Source organism: Micropterus salmoides, unplaced genomic scaffold, assembly GCF_014851395.1.
Source record: "Micropterus salmoides isolate LMB-PRFRI ecotype aquatic unplaced genomic scaffold, ASM1485139v1 Ms_hic_scaffold_9, whole genome shotgun sequence".
NCBI lineage: Eukaryota > Metazoa > Chordata > Actinopteri > Centrarchiformes > Centrarchidae > Micropterus > Micropterus salmoides.
Window position 1 is genome coordinate 30,200,274 of NW_024044681.1, and position 21,883 is coordinate 30,222,156.

Below are 21,883 nucleotides of genomic sequence, written 5' to 3' on the forward strand. Positions count from 1 at the left end.
GTATCACCTCCACAAATGGGCAGTATACATAGGGGTACAATATGCTCTAAAAAGGATAGTCTTAACAGATACTGAGCACATTCTAAATTTGCGAATCAACATACTAGCCTGTGCATACATCATACGACACTGTCTCTAAATGTCCCTATCATCAGGCAGGTCGTCAGTTAGATAATGTCCCAAATATTTAGCCTCATCACAGACTCTAAGGACAGTACCAGACAGAGAGAAGTCAGGGAATTTCAGTTTCCTGTCCTCTCTACTACTCCTAACAATCATAATATTACTCTTCTTTGAATTATACTTAATGTCAATTTGATTTGACTGTCATAAACACCACCACACTTGTCCGAGCAGCACTTGAAGGCAGCACGCCTCAATACAGGAAGTCTCGAAACTTTTCAGCGTAGTCAAACTTGTTATCCGTATCTCACGCACACTCACAGTGCACACGTACGCTTACTGTTTGAATGTGCGGGAGGCTGAAGATGGTCAGAAAGTGGTCGAGATAATATCGACAAACTTTGCTCTTCAACTAGAGGAGGAGAGGACGGTGTGTAACGTTATATCGACAGAGGACACTTGGCGTTAACATTTCTCTCTGACATTACGAGGCTGCAGTTGGCGGACAGCCCGCATTGAATATCGATATGTGGGAACAGGAGGAATTTGCAAAACACTGGAGGAATGAATTTCCCGACGGAGAGGTACCTCAGATGGACTTGAACTCTGTAGAGGACATCGAGTCGGAGCTGGAGATATCCAAGAGCAACCTGAAGAGGCTCCAGAAGGCTCTGGCGGAGGAGAAATTCAAGGTGATCTACCTGCAGACCACTATGGCGCGACAGAAGAGAAACGACCCGGAAAGGTTTGGAGGCAAAGATGAAAACTTTAACACCGACACATTTGCCCTTTCTAAGACGGGGAATATGAGCAGACCGCAGCGGCGGGATGATGAGAGCGACGGACAGAGGACCAGGGTGTGTGACACCGGAGGCGTGAAGCCCCACGCGGCAGGTAACATTGCAAGTATCACGAGCTCCTTCGGCCGGGAACGGAGCAGGTTCAGCGGCAGGACCGGTAAGCCCGTCCCCATCCCTGTCCCCCCGAAGAAACCCATGTTTCTGAGAGGGGACACGGCCCCACCTTGCGTCTCTCAGCCGAATGATAACGAGGTGGCGAGCGACAAAGAATACGAGGACGCGGAGCTGAATGAAAATTTCGTCAGGAATAACCTGTTGACACCAAAGACCGTCGGCAGGGACACTCGGCGGCCTTTCCGCCACAGCAGGGACTTTGACTCCGGCGACGACGGCAGACTGTCCCCGTCCTTCCCTCAGATTCGGCGCAGACCCTCCCGCGGCTCTGGGTGCAGCACCCCTGACAGGAGAAGTGATGGGTACCTGAGCTCCGACCACGACGACTCCTCTTCTGCAGGTAATAATGTCAACGCCAACCCTTCCGGTATCGCTGGTAATACAATGAGAAATGTGAATATAAAGTCACAATATTGGTTGCTGCTTCAACAAATAAAATAGGATGACTTGGCAGAACCCAACAGGACTGTACAATCAATGACCGGAGCCTGAGGTCTAGATTTTAGACAGTGGAAAAGTCAGAAAGGCCCTTGGTGAGGCTCTGTGTAAAGTAGAGCTAACATTTTTTTTAAGTGTGGCAAGGGGAATGACATTAGGAAACTGTTGACATCTTGACTGTAACAAAGGGAAAGACACAGGGGAGCTAAACCAGCTCTACAGACAGCAGTAAACATTTAGCATGTTTTATTGATAATGTGTCCTATCAATTATGCAAGCTCTGCATTTGACTTTGATGGCCTCAGTGTGCACACAGCTGGTCAATGCTTTAACACAGTGGCTTACAATTGATCTACAGTGTTATGTGGTTTGTTTATTTCTCGCTCTTGTTTCCTCCTGTCCTGACTATGAAACAAAAGAGAGTCTGCTATGTTTGGCTGTGGACCAGATATTAATGTCAACTAAATGCTTTTAAGTGGTGTTGCAGATATCAGACCTGACTTAAAGGAGCTATTACCGCACAAAGTCTGCTCCAACATTCAGGTAGGGGCAAAACAGGAAAAATAATCAACTGAAGAACAGATAAAGAAGTTGTTTCCTGTGTAACCTCTTCTCCTGTACTATGTTCCTTGTGTAGTCTACATTAAGTAGACTGTCTAGGAGTCTGACCTTTGGGAACGGATTTTCATTAGTAGCTAAGGCCCAAAAATGTGTAGTTCTGTCAGATCAGCCCCAAAGGAGCTGCAGTTTGACTTGGGGTGGGGCCAACTGAAGCAGTGTTGACATATAGTCACAGACAAATCCAGTATTTTGACCTTTTTAACCCATTTTGTTTGCAAACCACAAAAACACGAGCTAATTTCCTGTTGTGGTGGGGATTACATTTGTATTCACTATAATCACTTTCAAAGTCTCTTAGCTTCTTGATAAGATGTCAAGCAGGTGCTGCTTGATGTCATTTTTCGTGTCCTCAGCTGTAGTTTCAGTACTACACACACAGTATGACTGTGAAAGTATCATGGAAGAATATGGCGTGCACAAGCAAATGGATAAATCATAGTGTAGACCATTCACCATATTGATTAATAAGAGATATTCTGGAGATGATTCAATAATGTAAAAAAATGTTCTTACTGCTGCGTTTTCAGAGTAGCATTCAGTGTGTTTGTTTTCTGTGTAAGATTTCCTGCATCATTGAAGAGCAACATGAGAGCCAACAAATTACATTTAGAATTTCACAAATCTGATAATCTGATACAGGTTAAATGTAAGTGATGTTAATTCAGTGTTTTACTGAATGAATGCAACTTTATTTGTAAAGGTCACCGACAAGCTTTAGGCTGAAAGGTGGCTTGAAGGAACAGTTTGGGAAATGTGCTTATTCACTTTCTTATCGAATGTTAGATGAGATGATTGATACTGCTCTCATGTCTGTACAGTAAATATGAAGCTAGTGCCATCAGTCAGTCAGTTAGCTTAGCTTAACACAATGACTGAAAGAAGGGGGAAACAGCTAGCCTGGCTCTGAATAACGGTAACAGAATTTGTCTACCCGCAAGTCTAAAGCTCACTAATTTGTTTGTTAAATGTGTGGTTTTCATAGGGTACTATTTCCTTCCTGCACAATGGTAACACCGGTGAGACTTCAGGAAGTTGGCCAAGAAATATTCCAGCACATTACCCGCAATAACACTGCATGTGTTGTTTTACACTGCAGTTTTTGCACAAATTAAACAAACAAATTATTACATGTTGATTAGTGAGATAAAGGTGCTGTCAGGTGGATTTTGTTATCTTAGGACGGAGCCTTTCTAGCTGTTTCTTACCTGTTTCCAGGCTTTGTGCTAAGCTTAGCACGCTGTCGCTTGGTATAACTCCTCTCATCTAACTCTCAGCAAGATAGCAAAAAGGCATATATTTTAAAATGTCCAACTATTTTCTTAAGGTGTGATCTGGGATACCATGTCATAGCTTTAAGACAAGGGTGGTACCCTGGTGCGCACAAGAACTTTGTACTTTACAGCCTCGGAGAAGAAGGGATCTATGAGTCAAAGGAATAATATAAAGGCTAATCCAGGAAGCAGGATTCACACAAATGCTGTCGCATTACTTTGAGACTTCCTCAAGAAAGTGTGGCAACATTGAGATGGTCTGTCACGAGTCAAGAGACAATGACTAAATTGGACATGAGAACTGAATAAGGAAGGCTTTTGAGCGGACAAAAAGATTTTGTGACATATCCTTGTGCCCCAATCTGTTCTGCCATTAATATATGAGGATAATTGGTGGCTTAGTGCTAAGTGCTGTTTCAGTCTTTGTGGTCTGTTGATGGCATTTTATGATAACTTAAATGATTTGCTAGATATTAAGTGGTCTGAATTATATTAAAGGATTTTAGGAAATGACTTTAGTATGTGAAGTGAAAATCCCCAAATCTAGAAGTAGTAGCAGGATCAGAGCTTCAGGTCCTGTGCTTTATCTAAATAGAATATAGGCACCAGTGCAATGAATACAGACACAAGCCTTTTCTTTCTTTTCTTTTTAGTTAAAGGTGTCCTATTTGAGGGCTGTCATGTTAAGACACAGCTTTGTTGAAATGTTGTACTTTTCAAGGAGACGCGAGTTTGTGGGGAAAGGCTGTATCAGAACGTTGTTGGACATGACTCAATGTGAGCTTGCCTGATGTCTCAAGTGCTGGTCTCATATTGCACATTCAAATTGAAAGAATCAAGACAAAGAAAACACCTGCATTGTTTTCTAACCATGAACACTGTTTCTCTCCCATTGTAGTGGGTTGGGGATGTATTTTCCCATTAACCTGTGGTCAGTCAGCACTTACTGGAAGTCTCTTAATCTATTCCATCTTTGTTGCCCAACAGGATATTGATGCTGTGCTCCGAATGCTGGGCTAAACAGTGGAAAGACTTGATTGTGGCTAAAAACAATGGACAATATTTTCAGGGGGCCTCTCCCACTTGGCTGTGAGAGCAAGTTTTTTTAATTGAAGTAAACGGTAGTTGTGTTTTTACCTGGGATGCAGTCCTCTCATGCTGGTCTTGCTCATACTGATGCTTTTGTGCAAGAGGTCATCCATCAGGTCATGTGTGTCTGAGGCCATCGGTCTGGCCTTTCTATGCGGTTCCTGATTCACCTCTGATTCACAGCACAGTGTTGGTCTAAACCTGGAGTAATCCACACTCCTTTCAAGACTGGTCACCCAAGCTTCATTGTCTTCTGATGATTTTGATGATTTAAAAAAATCTCACAGAGCAAGTCTGAAAATTGAAAAGAGTTATCACTGGTGTTTGTTTTGCATTAATTCAGTCGAGTCATAGCAACATGCAGCAGACAGCTCTTACAGAGGTGGACAGGCTCCAGTTTCAGCTATCCTAACTATTTAAAGATTTTTTATGGAAAAAATATCAGGTTTTTTTTAACCCCGTGCAAGCAAGATAAATGTAGAATGAGGGAGTTAAGTGTAATGCCTTGTCTATTTTTAGCCCACAGCAACCTTGATCTGCTTCAAGAATCATGTTCTTATTTCTGCTCACAGTAAAGCGAGATGACTCACTGTTTAACTGGTAAAAGTTTCAGCTGGCAATGTAAATGTGACGGGTTATTTTAAGTTCATTGGGTCAATTCATTAAGAGCTGTTTGTTTAGAAGTTAATCTGCCAACCGGATGACCCAGCTGAGAGGGCTGTTTCCTGTTCCTCTTACCTATAGCACACATCTCTGTCAAGCGTCTGGTTGTTCATAAAACAGCCAGGCGAGGAAAGAACTCTCTTTGTGCACAAACTGCAGTTCACCTACATTTAAATGTGTAGCAGTTCTGAAGGTTGTAAAGTATTTAACATGAAATTCTGCGTACTGTAAAACTTCAATTAATAGCCGGGCGTGTATTTGCTTCAGTCCCTGAACTCACCCTGCCTTTATTTGGGACAGGTCACAGGACTTTTAATTCATTCCCACAAAACTCTTGCTTAGCAAAAATGGGAAATAGACTACAACCAGTATGAATATTATTTGTTTGAAAAATATGACTTTTTTCATCTCTTATATACTGGTAAATGTGAACTGTTTCCGTAAAAATAACTGAACGATTGAATTGTGGAGAATCTAACTGATCTAATTATGAGTAGCATGTCCATATTGACCAAATCTTATATTTGTATGTGTGATCTAAGCTACTTAGAACTAGCTCAAGCGGGCAACACAGTTGGCTTTAAGATGTTTTATACGTCCAAAGAACTTCTAAATTCCATACCAGGTGTCTAATTGGGATACGGCTATAATTTTAAGTTTTAAGTTAATAAAAAAAAGTGGGAATATGTGGGAATAAAAATATTCACACATATGAAGATGAGTCATCACCTAAATCCTAATGCTAATAAGAGATATTCTGTGGTAACAAGTATTTCGGTTCTGGACTTTGGACGTATCATTTTGGAATTAAAGTCTTTTGAAGAGAAGGTCCTGTCAAAACATACAATTAGGAAACATGTTTAATGTTAGCACTGCAGTGTAGGCCTATTAGACCCAATGTGTGGAAGCACAGATTGTTGTTGTTTACAAGGTGAGCTAGAGATCAAATCCACTCATAGGAAGTATTTCCAAATCATTTCCCCCCAGAATTGGAAAGGGTTTGAACTGCAATGAACTACTGGTGTAATGAATAACAGTATCACCAGGCAGGCCTGGCTGTTCATGCCTTGTCATTCTGTGAATAGGTTCACTTTTCATGCCTTTGTGTATTGTAAAAAAAAAAGAACATGCTGATTATTTAATGAAGCTGTTGCATGGTTGGTTTTGATAATGAGAACAAACCTGTTTTTGTCACTCTGCTAGAGAGTGATTGTTGAATATGCTTCCCCTGGGTTGGCTCTTTCTTCCCTCTGATAAGCGGGGCTTGTCCAGGCCCGTCCTGAATTGCATGCACAGGAGGGAACTATGAGCCTGTCATTTTGTTTCCATTTTAACACCAGTGTGAATGGCAACTCAGACTATGTGATTTGCTTCTGCTTTTCTCATAAACCTGTGAATAAAAGTGTTCAGGCTGGTGGGCTTCAGTGTATACCCATTTTTTAAAAAAGAATTTAGGCAAAAAATCCCCACAAATCAGAATAGATGTCCTCCAAACACTGGCTCATCTGATTTATTTGAGGCAACACTGCTGTCGAGCTCAGGCTCCGACGTATGGCTGCTCCTGTATGCCAGCTTCTTGTTTGCTGGTAGGGCATAAACATAAAGGGAAACAAAGGGCTTTAAACGTTTTTAAATATTTGTCAGAGGATACTAATCTATTATAAAATTAATTAATTTATTAGTTGAAATGTTAATATTTGTTTTTATTTTTTCTCTTTTATATAATTGTATATTAAATATCTTTGGGTTAAGGCAGTGGTTCTGTAACTGGGGGCCCTGAGGGGGCAGAGAGCCACTGCAAAGCGGGCGTGGAAAGGGGAAAAAAGTTGAATGAACATAACTGATGTAGGATTGATGATTCATGCTGGCCTGAATCATTTTTGTTTAAATCAACTGTTTTATATCCTACTCCACCAATGTTGTTATTGATTGTTAAGAATTCAGTCCGTTTTTGTGTGGTGGGGGAGGCATTAACTGTTTTTGGCTTCTGGTGGGGGGCATGACAGAAAAAGTTTGAGAACTGCCGGGGTAAGGACTCTCGATCAGACAGAAAAAACAATTTGATCACTCAGGCTCTGGAATATACATTTGTCACTATTTTCTGACATTTTATAAACTAAATGATTAATTGATTGATTATTCAGAAACACACATGCTCTTAAACCTATACATTCATTAAAAACGGGCAAAACTATGTGGCCATATCACTGTATAAAGACTTCTAAAAGTATAAGGCTGGAAAAGGTCATATTTACAGTTGTACAAGATCAGGTTTACATGGTTTAATTTTGAAAACACACCATATTTTTTGTCGTACTGCACATTGCTTCAGCACCTCTTTTCACCCTGTGTGTTGAACTCTGTTGAAGCATCTCACTTCTACAAGATCTTTGTGGAGAGTTGCACATGTGCAATACCTAGTTAAGGACTACTAGCCGTTCAGAAGCAGAGCAGGGGGGGTCCTCACAAGCTGGTAAACACTGCTGAGGTTCAGCTGTACATGTTCTCGAACCAGCTTAGCAACCTTGACTGGAGCAAGAGTTTCAGAGGAGGAAGTTCTGAAATGCTCCTTGTGGCAAATGCAGCCTGAAGAAGGTAGTAGAAGCACAAAAAGGACAAATTAAGAACAAGTCAGTAACGTGGGACGGGATACACGCTCTGCGGCTGAAGCGCGTCTGAGACGCTTCCAGCGAATTTTGATGCCGAGCAATGAACGCATCAAAACCGTGTCGCAGCCATAACGTGCTGTAGTGGGAGTCAAATGTCTTTCGGCGTTATGACGCATGTTGCATAGTGATGGAGATGGGTCACGGAAGAAAAGGCTGGACTACAATTGAACTGTTTCCAAGCAGTTCACAGCAGTGTTTTCTTTCTGTTTTCACTTTGCATACCTATTACATGCACAAAAAGATATATCACACAATAACAGAGAGGGAAAAAGTCAAAAAGCATAATATGACTATAACTGATTATTTAATTTGAATTATTTATTTGGCAATTCATTGTTGACTCCATTGAAAGGCAACTGCTTTGCTACCCAAGGCACTGAGAGTTTGTAATGGGCTATTTTCACTACGTTTTAACATTTCACAGACTGCACGTTCTGTTTCAGATTTACTTTTGATTTATTGCCCCTTCGGAATGCTTTGATTTTACACTGATACTTAAGCCAAATAGTGATTTTACTGCATGTTCTACTTAAGGGAAGTATAATCAATTTTATGTTCAAGTAACTTAAAAATGGTGTTTGAATATTATATGTCTGCCCCTATGACCTTCTATGGAGCAGTGATGGGAACAATGGGGCATTTTTTCACATTCTTTCTAAAATCTCCTTGCAGTGAAGGCAGTCAAAGAATCCATGGCTTTAAATCCTTAAAACTAGAATACTATTTATGGTCTGACTTGTCCCTGTGTTACCTTGGTGATGAACATGTCGTCGTGGCTGTGCAGGCAGGCAGACAGGATGTCTCTGATAGAAGAGGAGGTGTGGGTTTTGCAGCATCGTTTGTTTAAACGGTGGAAGCAAAAGTATATACACAGAGTATTTGTGTGTGCGCCTTGACCTTGGTTTTATATCTGAGGTGTGAAATGCAAAGGCAGAACTTGCTGTGCAAATAAGAAATCTCTCATCTACATGTACATCTAGCACAGTATGTACGTAGGTCAATGTACACAAACAAAAATCAAGGTCAGTTTTTCAGAGTTTGTTACATGTTACATATATACCTTTTTTCAATCTGCAGTCATAACCTCCACTGGACCCGGTGATTTTAACAGAAGTGTGGTAACGTCTAAGGGGCTTTTTCATCATAGCAGGATTTCCCTCAGTGCAATTCCAGGTTCAAATAATACTCAGAGTTGTTTCGGTCACCTCACATAGAATCCTGTGATGCAGTGTCCTCCTGTAGTGTGCTGACGTCAGCAGCCAACTGCTGAACTGTGGTGGTGGTGGTGATGATGATGAGTAATGAATGCGGTCCAGGTGCCAGACCAGATGCATGATGGCTAATATATATCATATGGATTCATTACATAATGTGACCGATTACAAAGTAACATATTGTGAGCATTTGGTTTCATTTAAATATTAGTTTAAAAAAGATATTGTTTCCACAAAGATAGTGATGAATGTTACTGATTTTCCAACAGCTTACTGTTTAAGAGACATTGGCACACTGCCATCTGTGTGTCCGTTCCTAGAATCAACAAAGGTGTGGCACCTCCCAGGGGTTTGATTAGGGACATAACTATGCTGGAGAGGTTTTCACATTAAGAGGAGATGTCTTATAAACAAAGACTAGACAAATAAACCCAAGCTGCTATCTCACTGTGTTTCCTTTCCCAAGATTATGGCTTGGGGCTAGGATTTTAGACGGACAGGAAACAAACTCATTCTTAATGTGAAATTCTCTTGGTTCAAATCGAGTTGAGAGGAGCAGCTGCAAGTTAAAGGGGTGGCTGAGAGTGGTGGTTTTCCTGTCAGTTAACTGATTCATACAGCTCTACTACAGCACTGCTAACTGAACAAACCACTCTTGTGTCCTAGATGAAAGTGATTACTCCCTCTCTTTTCGAGACACAAGTTCAACCATGGCAGCCTATGCTTGGTTATTGAGAACAGTCTTGAGCATAACAAATATAAATTTACTTCAACTGTAGAATATAAAAATGCAACAAAAAAGGCTATAGCCAATTATAAATATTTAGGATATAAAGGAGACCATGACGGCTTTTGCATTATGAGTCGATGATAAACTCTGAAGTAGCCGTTTTTTGTTCCGGAGAGCTCAGGCAGTTTCTGTGAGCTTTTAGGGGGTAGAGAGTGGAACAGAGCGAGGGAGAGAGGCCAACAGTTGAGTTGCTATACTATTCTGTAGACCATATAGTGATTCAATATAATACTTGATTTCTATTTTGAAATGTTGTATTTGTGGTTTGTTTTTAGATCATTTTCATTTGTGAATGTATTATTTTCCATTTAAGATAAAGAGGCTCAGAATATATAGCCTAGTCTTTTACAATCAATATCAATCTTATCATAAAAAAATCACCATCTCAAATAAATATTCTAAGTCTGACCAAAATAAGTTGCTACGTATTCAATAAAAATAAAAGAAATGTTTCAGTTTCGTTATTGCAAAACCCACACTTTTTCCTCAACATCAATCCTGAATCTTAATACTACTGTTGTTTGTTTGACACACACGAATGATAGCAATGAATGACCTGACGTTAGCGCTGCACTATTTCCACTAGGGAGAGGAAAGTTCATCTGAAAGTTGTGCCACTGTATTTATACCCTACACCTTAACTAAGGGAACTTGATTTGGCTGTGAGGTTGACTCCGACCATAGTACACTCTGTGACAGAGTGGAAGTGGCGAGGGTCTAGTTTCGGAAAGGCCCTCTCTCTGCCTGATGTGCTGTGCGTTGTGTGAAAAACAAGTTCAAGACAATTCAACTCTGGCTGCATATCACTCCACCTGTCAGATTGCTAGCATTCTTTTTTTATTTTTTATATATAATAATTGTTTTGAATGTTCTACCTCAGTGTTAAGTGATACATTGTTTGTAGTGTGTGTTAATCAACAATTAATCATCAGGTTTCATCAGCTTTCACTTCATCGCAAAAAACAGCCTTTAAACTCGACAGAAATAACGATTTGATACTTATGAAATAGTGATAATTATAGATATCGAAAGTTATGAAACTTTTTATAGTGATAACATCTTTGGCCATATGGAGCAGCCCTGTGCACTGTTGATTTTGAAAGACCTAAATTCTCTACAGTGTTGCTTTGAGAATGTTTCCTTTGAACTGACTACTAAATAGTAAATTATTATTACCATTATTACTGTTATAATTATGTACATGCCGGAGGTGGATGTGATATACAGGTGCACATATACACATACAAGCATACATGTACACAGAGTGATGAGTGCAAAGAATGCTGGAATAAAAAAGTATTATGTGCGGTGTTATCTACATGAGGTAGGTGGATTTGGTATACAGTATATACAATATAAACAGCTTTGAATTGGAGAATGATGAATAAATAAATGATAAGTGGTAACCAGTAAAGTGGCTGAATAGTGGCAGAGTTACTGGGTTATTGCACAGGAATTGTTCATGACACCTGAGTTGTTCCTGAGTCGGAGTGATGGCTTGTGGGAAGAAACTGTTGCTGTGTCTGTCGGTTTTGACGTACAGTGCTCTGTAACACCTACCAGAGGGGAGAAGTTGGAAAAAGGTTGTGTCCAGGGTGAGAAGGATCTGCAGTGATATCTAACTATATATATATATATATAGTTAGTTAGTATATAACTAAAACAACATGACAATGACTGAGATACTGCCAGATAATCAACGCTTCCTTAGAACTCCATAAAACTCTTCAATTCATCAATCTTATTTTAACGCTGTCCCAACTTTTGTTGAGTGTGTTGCAGGCATGAAATTCTAACTTTGAATATACTTACAAAATATAATTACCCTGGTCAGTAAAACTATTGAAAACCTTTTCTTTGTACCTTTGTTAGTTAAATAAAGGTTCATATTAATTAATAAATCACAGATTTTTGTTTTGATTGCATTTTGGAAAATATCCCAGCTTTTCTGGAAATGGGGTTTGTAGATGCCGTTTGCATGCAGACGATGTAATTTTTTTTTATAGCTGACATTTAGAAAAACTTCCTCTATGAACATTTGAAAAACACCAAGCCACTTCTGATTGGCTGACTCCTGTGGCTGCCATGGAGACCCCCCTTGTGGTGGGTGTTTGTGTATGTTTGTGTTTGCAGTGCATATGGGCCCACAGAGCCCTGCATTCTTCTCTTACACACTGTCAGTGGGTGTGCATGGCCACACATAATAGTTCACCACTCCCAAATGATTTTGCAGCTACTTCCATTTTGATTGGATGGTGGTCAAAATGCATTTAATCATGCATCCTGTTGATGGTTTCAGTTCTTTATTCATAAAAGCCACACATAAATGACTATAATTATTTAATTTTTCATTTAATATTAAACACTTTAGGGCTCCATAATGTACAGCTGAAAGCTATTTTGGGTACTTGATAATTATGTTTTTAATAATTTTGTCTTTGTTTTTATATTGTTTTTTAATGAGCACAACTTCATATGTGGTTCTACGACCCAGCAAGATAAAGGACAGATTTGATAAACCAAATCCAATGAAGACACTGCACTTCAATGCATCAAGCTTCTGTTTTTAAAAGTAGGAGTCTCAAATCTAACTTCAGGTCATTAACCAAGAGTGAGAGCTGTGTAATGACCTGAATAATCTGTACCAGTACCACAGTTAACTTGTCATAACTTTTTCTAGAGGAGGAGGAAATAGAAATGATTCTCAGGTGTTATTGAGAAACATTTTCTGCACAGCTAGTTTCCTACCTTATATACAATTAAATTTCTCTCATATTTTCTATTGGTAGTATGTAGCTCTTTAGGTTGATCACTTGTTGTTGCAGAAGGAAGCTGAATGCAATAGCTGACCAGTGTGATACTTCAGTGGTTTCTGCTGACTCAGACTGGTTAGGACAGAGAACAAGATCTGAACAACAATTGCTTCTTCTTCAGCTGTTTCATATGATTTAATGGGTATAAGTAGACCGATGTTGACATTTGATAACCACAAGTTCCTAATGCTTAGAAGGCTTAGTGTAACAAAAAGCAAACCACAGATTAGTCTGATGCTTATTTGTAAATGTGCTCTGAACTACTTTTAACAGCAAGGTGTAGTAAAGTATAGCAGAAAACCCAAACCAAAACCTGCCAAAATCTAAAACTACGTATCATTAGAGTGTACTACATGTCCAGCAAACAAGTTGCGATCGCAGTCTTGTTCTGTCCCTGAATGTCGGCCTTGTGTTCTCCCTGCTGGTGTGTGAAGTTCTCATGGTGACAGTGTCAGATGGCGGCCATGTTTAGGCCAGAGGAAAAATGTTTTCATGGACTGTCAGACCATCACCTCTATTATGGAGACTTAACTCAGGCTTTTAACTTTCACAGCAGGACATGTTCTCATGACATAACTTTCTTTTTTGCCCTGATCAGAAGGTTATTGTTTATCAGTGCTACAGGACACAATTTCTTGCCAGCTTTTGTCACTCCTTCCCTTTTGTGTCCTTCTCAAAAAAGCTATTTTTGTTGTTAGTTGCACAGCGGGGAATTAATGAAGCTCTGGTTTTCAAGCGAGTATTGCAGCTTTAAAACACTGAAACACACTAAGAACATGAAGGCATTCTCAGTTCTCTGTCCCAGTGGTAATTATCTTGTGGACATCCTTTGCTGCACTCACATATTTCGCTTCCTCATATTACGAGGTACTCTAATGACGCCACAGCATAATAATATTTTAATCACTTGTTCTTTTGCTAACACAGTCAGGATGGGAAAGCTTGCTTGTTGGTTATCTGACTAAGTGAATGTCTGCGTAAGAGGAAGGGAAGAAGTGTTACAGGAGCTCCCACTATGGGTATTGGGTGTCACCGTGTCGGATCCCATGTGGAAACACTTGCTGCATTGAGCCTGCAGGTGTAGGGTTAACAGGATAGGCATATGATTATGAGGAAGAACACACCTGTGGAAAGTGTCTTCCTTTCATTGTGTTTAAATTGCACAGTGTTGAGGGACTCCGTGGAGGACCAGACACTTGTTTGTTGGTGCAAATTATAATTTCGTTCTAATGGCAAGGTCTGGGCAAATGAACAGAGAGAAATGCAACACAGTGTGGTTAGCTCTCAGGATTAGATTTGTTTACAAAATATATAAAAATATAATCAAAATATTATATATCAAAATATGATAATATAATATATATTACAATATATAATTCTGCTGAAACACTGCCCTTATTGTAGTGGATGCATTGTACTTGCATTTTGTTTTTGCTCAGTATATGGAGGGTTTTAATGAATCCTGTTGGTTTGTTCTGCTTCTCAGTTGTAGGAAGGTGGGTGGTATCATGTGAAAAAGTGACGTTAATACGTACTCCCTGTAAGACACTTTATGATGTTAATGAAAGTTGCTTGTTTGTATCTTCACGCAGAGCTGGTTTTAAACAGGCCTCTCTGGTTCAGAGAAATAACTGCTGCCCTCACAGCAAATCCATACATTTTGTAACAAGCTGAAAACAGGCTGATCTGGATGTATGGACTGAAATGCTGCTTATGCCTTTACAATGCAGCTTTCACTCTCTGCTTTGCGGTGAGTGTGTGTGCTGTATTCTGATAGAGTAAACCTGAGTTTGGGGATGTGCCAGCTGGCCAACCAATCCTTCTGCAGCTCCGGCGTTGAGCTCACTCACTATACGTGCCACATTTCATCATTAGTTAGAGCTTTTTGTTTCCACTAAAAATCTGAAAATGAATGCTCAAACACTTGTGTGACATAATACTTGTGAGAGCTCACCTTAACTGGAGGGGCTCTAATGGGACTGAGAGATGGTGGGGAGATGGACACCCTCATGTGGACATTTGTAACAATGACAGTTTTGCTGTGGTGCGTTTGTTTTCAGTCTGTAGTGTTTCAGTGTTCATGTGTTTGTTTTTTCAGATGTCCAGTTAGAGGTGTTGTAGTGATTTACGTGCTAGCAATAATGTAAGTGTGTATATTCGGGTGAACCCCATATTCATTTTCATTACATTTATGTGAAGTATTGCACCGTGCTGTTGAAAAGGAACTCCACCAGTTTAATTGTGATTATGAGTATCACTGAGCCTGTGAAGACAGTTGTATATTTTTTTCTAAATAACCCTGATGATGTCATGGTGATGTCATCAGGGTTATCTCAGCTAGGGCTAAAGACCTAAATGTTTAATAGGAAGCCTGTGTTATAAACTGGGGGTTTGAGGTTGAAAAGCTGGCAGGGAAGGAAATCGAAACAATGATGTTAATGAGATGCATTATGGGAAATGTAGGATTCAGCATTTTTTGACTCAAGTACAAGGTAGTTTATTTATATACAGACTAAAAGTCAAGATATCTCTTCGTTTGGTGGTTTGATTTTAACCACTCTTATTTCAATTTGTCTCTTTGTAGGTTAAACTGTAAATTATAATCCCACTTTTAAGTAGCAGTTGAGAATAATGGGAATTGAAGTTGTTGTTGTTGTTCAAGTGTTCAAAATTAAAATTGTTGATTATGTTTCCTACCTTCAGTGGGCTGTCAATACAACAGACTAATTGTTATGGTACTTACGGTCAAGTAATCTCAGAGCTGTGAGAGGTTTGTAAACTTACCTTTTTTAATGTGGAATGCAAACACCAAACTCAGCCATCATGATCCATCCATTCTCTGTTTGTTTCTCTACTAGAAAGTTTGTTTTAAATAAAATAAATACATTTAGAAAATAGGTCAGTCTTGCAAAATACAATTTTCCTTCAATAAAGGATTCTTTGATCTCACATTCCTACTTGTAATATCTCTTTACTCGAGCCCCTGAACTTGTGTTGACAGGAAACTAAACACTAGAGTGCAGTAGTTATTTATACATCAGCACCTTCGCTGTACTCCCTGTCCACTTTATTAATGGGGTGTGTGTGTGTGTGATTGTTTCTGTGACCAGATGGTGGCGTTGCAATTTATAGGCAGGCACCTGATGCAGTCAGTCAGATCAGAAATCAATTTGTTGAGTGGATATACACGCGGTGCCTTTATATTCCTTGACACACTCACAAAGACTTGCAGGTGCATAGCCAGATAGACAGTCTTATCTCTCCTCTGGGTTGGTTTCAAAAAGCCAGGCAAGCCCCCCGTGCAAGTGTGTCTGTGAAAGAGGAAAAATGAAGATTGTCTGTACAAGAAACAAACACTAATAATGAGCAAACCGTGTAAATAACACGTGAGACTTTTTACAGTATGTGTGCACCTTTCAACGTGTGTGTGTGTGTGTGTGTGTGTGTGTGTGTATTGTATTGTGTGGATGGTGTCTGGTGTCTTACCAAACACAGCATGATTCAGATGATTTCCACATTGACCTCAATAGATCAAAGTGAATTCAGCTGGCATAGAATGAATACTCTCTCTCTCTCTCTCTCTCTCTCTCTCTCTCTCTCTCTCTCTCTCTCTCTCTCTCTCTCTCTCTCTCTCTCTCTCTCTCTCTCTCTCTCTCTCTCTCTCTCTCTCATATATTCTCTCACACACACACACACACCCTTTCCTTGATGTCTTTGTCCCTTTTTCTTTTCTTCTCCTTGACACAAACAGGCACATGATTGTATTTAAGGAAGCTTGGTTTTTTCATAAATCATTGGCTGGTTTAATATAGAAACCGCAGACAAACACAGATATGTCACGGTGGTCGGCTAGACAGGGTCTTTCCACATAATGGTGAAGGAGTTCGGGGGGGAAGGTCCAGGGCAAATGAGGTGAGAGGGGATCTCGCCTGCCAGAGCACATACTGTGTTGCATAGTACACACACACACACACACACACACACACACACACACACAAATTCCCATACAGACAAGATCTCATGTTTGTTTTTTTTGTAGCTTTGACCTAATCAGATAGAATGGCTTAACTGCAAAAGTGTTAACAATCAAAGTGATAAAGAAAAAGTAAAGTAAAGAATAATCTTCTTCTAATAACACACACACTCACACACATAGGAGTAGAAGAAGAAGGAATGGGAGAATCTAGAGATAATAATTATTGGTAAAGGTAATTGTTGGATGAATGACTCTTATTGTATTAACGATAAAACAAAATGAAAAAAATACAGTGATTATGATCAACACAGAGGACAAACAAATTACTTAAATGTGCAGTGAAGATAATAACAAAACCCCTGGGGCTTATCACAACATTTTCACTTAATAATAAAAAACAGAAACTAGCAGACAATAACAAACAATAAAAAAATGCCCTAGATGATTTGAGGCATTTCTATTTAACAAGCAGACATTCATCACTAGTGCACTGGGCTTTTTAATAATGCATAGCCATTGCACATCCCCGCTGCCATCTCCCCCAACCCCCAAAACAAAGATGTCTGAAAAACATATAGCTAGAGAATATCGTCATTCTTCTCCAAGGTGTGTGTTCACACTTTAGAGAGTTCCTCACATGCAGCTGTGTGCAAGTGACAATAATAAATACCACAGTCAAGATCCAGTGTTGGACAGGAAGTAGAGCTTGATTAAAATCATTTTTGTTGCTGTTTGTCTCTGTGTTAATATTATGAATAAAGATGGTATGGTTAGCGACGGTCTTGTATACCCAACTACAGACCAAGTTGTGTACAGCCATGTTTTCAGTATAAAACATTTTTGACATTTCACTGTTATTTCTACCTTCACAAAACAGCAAATTATTTTGAAAGAAAAATATAATTTCATACTATTTTGTGAAATTTACAACAGTGAAAATGTTTTGTCTTTCTAGTGATTTATTTAATTTTTAATTTAATCTCTCTTTGCCAGGACAAATTTTATTAAGCCTGAATTATTTGTGTTTCTGTGCGTTCGGTTTTGCTCCAGCGCTTCGTTAAGCTTTGTCAAAGCCGCTCATATGGAAACACAGTGGGCTACTTACTACATTTTGAAGTGTGTTGGTTGGGGTGAGGGGGGTGTGCATAGTGGCACCAGGCATACATACACATACCCCTCTGTGGATGTGCTCTGTGAAGTGGGGTGGTGGCTGGAAAATTAGTGCTATCAACAGACCACCCCCGCCCCCTCGCTCATTCATGCCCCAGGCCTGGGGTCGAAATGTTGGAGAAGAGTAAAAGGGGTAGATGTGGGTGGGGTTGGTGGAATTGGGTGGGGCAGGGGTATCTGGGTAGAACAGAGAGGATGGAGGGGTGACAGAATGGTGGGTCGAAGTTTGATTGGCTGGTGGGTGGCAACGCTGCCTCATTACACAGCAATGGATCAACCTACAGCCGGGACATGGAAGCTTTTACATTTGTACAGCGAACAGATAGCCCATTTGATTATAACGGTGGTAAAATACACTGTGTCCCTGTAAACCATTTTTGTTCATGTTCAATTCATATATTGTGTGTAGATTTTTTCTTTCTGTATACACTAAGTCCATAATGTTTTTATCCACTCAAGTAGAAGCTTTTTTTAAATGCATAGAATAAGGCTTAGTTACGCCTTCAAAGACTTACGAAGCAGTTTTTCAGTAGAAACAGTTGAGTGAATAGTCAGATTTTCTGCGGGAGTCAGTGGTGCAGAAGACCTTTAGTTCAAATTTGACTTTGTGAAGCCTAAATATGCCTTTGAGCGTCGTACAGTACAGTGGGTTGATCACAGTGGGATTACATACATGATCAAAAGCAAGTATTGATTTTAGGCTTTTTTTGTGTTGTAGCCCATATTTCTTGCTTTACTGAGTAATGATGTATTGTCTTTTTGAGTTCTGTTGTGTTACACCCACATTAATTACACCCACTCTCACTATTCTTTGCCAATATCCACAAGAGGAGACTGTACGAGCTGATTTTAGACTCCACCTGAAGGTAACCCACAGTCTTTCCTGGGAATTTCGATATGGAGACAAACAATTAAAAGAGCCTGAAGTCTAGATCTTATCTATCCATGCAATCCACCTGCTCGGCCTTTATATCAACACACACACACACACACACACACACACACACACACACACACACACACACACACACACACACACACACACACACACACACACAGAGTAGAGGACTGTTGCTGAATGTTGACCTTTAAGGAGAATGAAGCATTTCTGATACATTGAGCTTTGTTGTTGTGTTAAAAAGAGACAGACTGCTCCCCCCAATATCTGCAACTAGACAGATACTTCAGCTGCTCTTACCTGAACCCACTGTGCAAACTGGATGGCTGTGCTTGTTGTTTTTGTGTGTGTGTGTGTCAAAGGGTTGTAGAGACAGTTAGTAATTGCCCATTTTACTACACAGCTTGACTGCCTATTAATATTTGATAAATGTAGGTTTGTGACGCTCCAGGAAGACTAACATGCAGCTTGGTGTGTTTGTACATACTGTATGGCGTGTGTGTGTGTGTGTGTGTGTGTGTGTGTGTGTTTTTTCTTTGTTTGGCTCTGCCGCTTGAATGATGAGGCATTTGAGAGAGGGAGGTGGCAGCCCAAAAACCATGAAGACAGGTACATGCGCTCACAGAAATGCACACATTGGTAGAGGTGTGTGTGTGTGTGTGTGTGTGTGTGTGTGAGGGAGAGTGAGTGAGAGTGAGTGAGTGAGTGAGAAACCCTACTGTCCCAGATTTAAGACAAAGGATGTGTAAGGCTGTACAGTAGATACATCTATTTTTGATGAAGTACCACTAATCAACCTTGTGTTTTTCTCCGCCTGCTCGGCATTCCCTTTACATTCACCTGTGTGTGTGTGTGTGTGTGTGTGTGTGTGTGTGTGCGCGCGCATGTGCCCTCAAAACCCTGAGTTTGTGCATGTTTTTGTCATGCCAATGTGGTTTTCCTCCTTCATAATGCCACTTTTATATTCATTAATAACACTGACGTACATTAACACATGCAGGCTTACATTAAATGCCTTGACACACAAACGCACAGATATGATGCCATGTCGTTTAATGTGTGTGTTTGTGTGTTTCTTCCAGCTGGCACATAAGAGCTCTGTAGCCAGACAAAGAGCGGTGCTCGGGGCCCTGTGCTCTGCCTGCTGGAGGTGGGTGGGGGGGTCCTCCTGTCAGCCTTTGTGTCCTAATTGAAGTTTTTCTGCCTCTCAACCTTCCCGTCTTTCCTCCCCCATGCTGGTTAGAGGAGGATGAAGGGGGGGAGTGGCCTTGACAGGGGTTTGAGGCGAGGGTTTCATATCAGGCTTTGTTGCCGCTGGCATGATGCTCTTCTTTAATTTCCCTCCTCTGTAGCACATGCGTTCATACCCACAGAGATAGTTGGGCTTGATGAAAAGAAAGGGCACTGCATGCTGATGCTGTCAGCTCTGTCTCTGAGAACAGGACGCAACAGGAGAGCTAATGTGCTAAACGAGCTAATGTGCCCATTAAAACCTGACGGAGAGATGATTAGAAAATCAATAAAGCAGAAGCATGACATTCTTAATTATATCATTTGTTTATTACCTCACTTGGTGATGGTTCATTTCTGTCTTTCTGTATGTATAAAAAATGTGCTCATGTCAGTTTTTTGTACCAAGCATAATCAAAAACTTCTAGAAAAGATAAAACGGCTACATAATTGTCTAGTATGTTTTCCATTTGTGTCAGCTGATATGTCAGTGTTCAGCTCTGTCCACATACACACATGCGCGCACACACGTTTGTGTTTCTCTTTCATGTTTGTCCAGCGTGTGTGTCTGTGTGTAGATAAGTTGGGCAGAACAAGTGGCCACAAGACGGGATTGGCTTAAAACATGACATCTGAACCAGCTACTTTCTAACTGAATGACTCCGTTTCACACACAGCAGCTCATTGTTGTGTTGGCGGTCTAGTGGCAGTGATCCTGAGCTGGCTATATTCTACAGAAGCCTGTAAAAAAACACACACACTCAAATACATTAAACCATCATCAGGAGAAGGCAACCAAATCTCTTCCAAGTCTAGTTCCTCCTTGCCTGTGTGCATATAGAGTATGTTTTGTTTTAGAAATCAAAATAACTATGGCCTGCGACTGCATTATCAGTATGCTTTGTAGATGTCAGTTTTCGGAGTTAAGACAGTACTGGAACAAAAAAACATTTAAGTATGCTGCCCCTTCCATCAGGAACAATACACAAAACAACTTGAAAATTAAAAATTTGTGAATTCAATTTAGTTATACAGAATCAATAAAAATGGTGCTCCTGATCAATGCTTTAGCTTCTAATTTATAGCTTTTGATTAATTTGGATGGATTTGAAAACTCACCTGTATATGGATCTTAACTGGGATGGTCTTTTCTAACGTGTGATTGTTCCCGTTGCCTGTAAGTTGTTTGTTATTTGCATTTATAGCCTTGTTTTTATGCTGCCTTTTGGTCAGTTATCTCTTGAAAAGAGAAAAGAGGAAGAGAGAAGAAAAAGAAAAAGAGAGAGGCTGGATTTGGCAATCATTCGGTGGCATAACTTAAAGAGATAAGGAATCTGCCAGTTAACTCACATTTGACACAAGCCTCATTGGTACACAGCCTCTGCTTGAAGGCACAGAGAGAGAGAGAGCGAGAGAGAGAGAGAGAGACATGTCAGGAGTGAGGGAGAAAGAGAGGCTGATGAGCCATTCGCACTGAATCAAAGAGAGAGAGAGGGGAGGGGCAGATGGGAGTGAGCGAGCAAGCCAAAGAGAGAGAGGGAGTGCTTCTCCCTTCCCCTAGCAACGGTCGGCGGTGGTCGTATCCAGCCTGTTGTTTTCTCTCTCTCTCTCTCTCTCTGTCACACACACACAGACACACAAACACCACTCACTCATTCACTCCTTCGGCTCGCTCGCTTGCTCGCTAGTCTGCCTGTTGGACCCCGGGGGTGTCTTTTGACATTTTTTCCAAATGATTCTTTTTGCTTCTTCCTGCGATATGAAGGCTGTTATTCAAGGATAAGGAAAATAAAAGAGACAACGGGAAAAGCAGCAAGAGAAAGGGACAGAAGAAATAAGAGAGAAGCAGAGTGACTGAGATAAGGAGAGAAAAGAAGGATGGAGCCTCTCAGTGCTCGTGGCCTGCCCCGGCTCTCCTGGATTGACACCCTCTATAGCAGTACG

General features: G+C 40.4%; 1 protein-coding gene across 2 annotated transcripts in view; it reads left to right on the forward strand.

The window, feature by feature from the left end:
• Positions 1-408: 408 nt before the first annotated feature.
• The window catches only part of abr (ABR activator of RhoGEF and GTPase), a 124,830-nt gene continuing 103,355 nt past the window's right edge, over positions 409-21,883 (forward strand). Inside the window, exon 1 of one of the 2 annotated variants that reach the window (XM_038708302.1) lies at positions 409-1,437. In XM_038708302.1, coding sequence (XP_038564230.1) covers positions 651-1,437 — 787 coding nt within the window. In that variant the 5' untranslated portion in view covers positions 409-650. Of the gene's footprint in view, positions 1,438-21,638; positions 21,879-21,883 lie in introns of those variants that run through there. The other variant, XM_038708303.1, reaches the window with a different exon arrangement.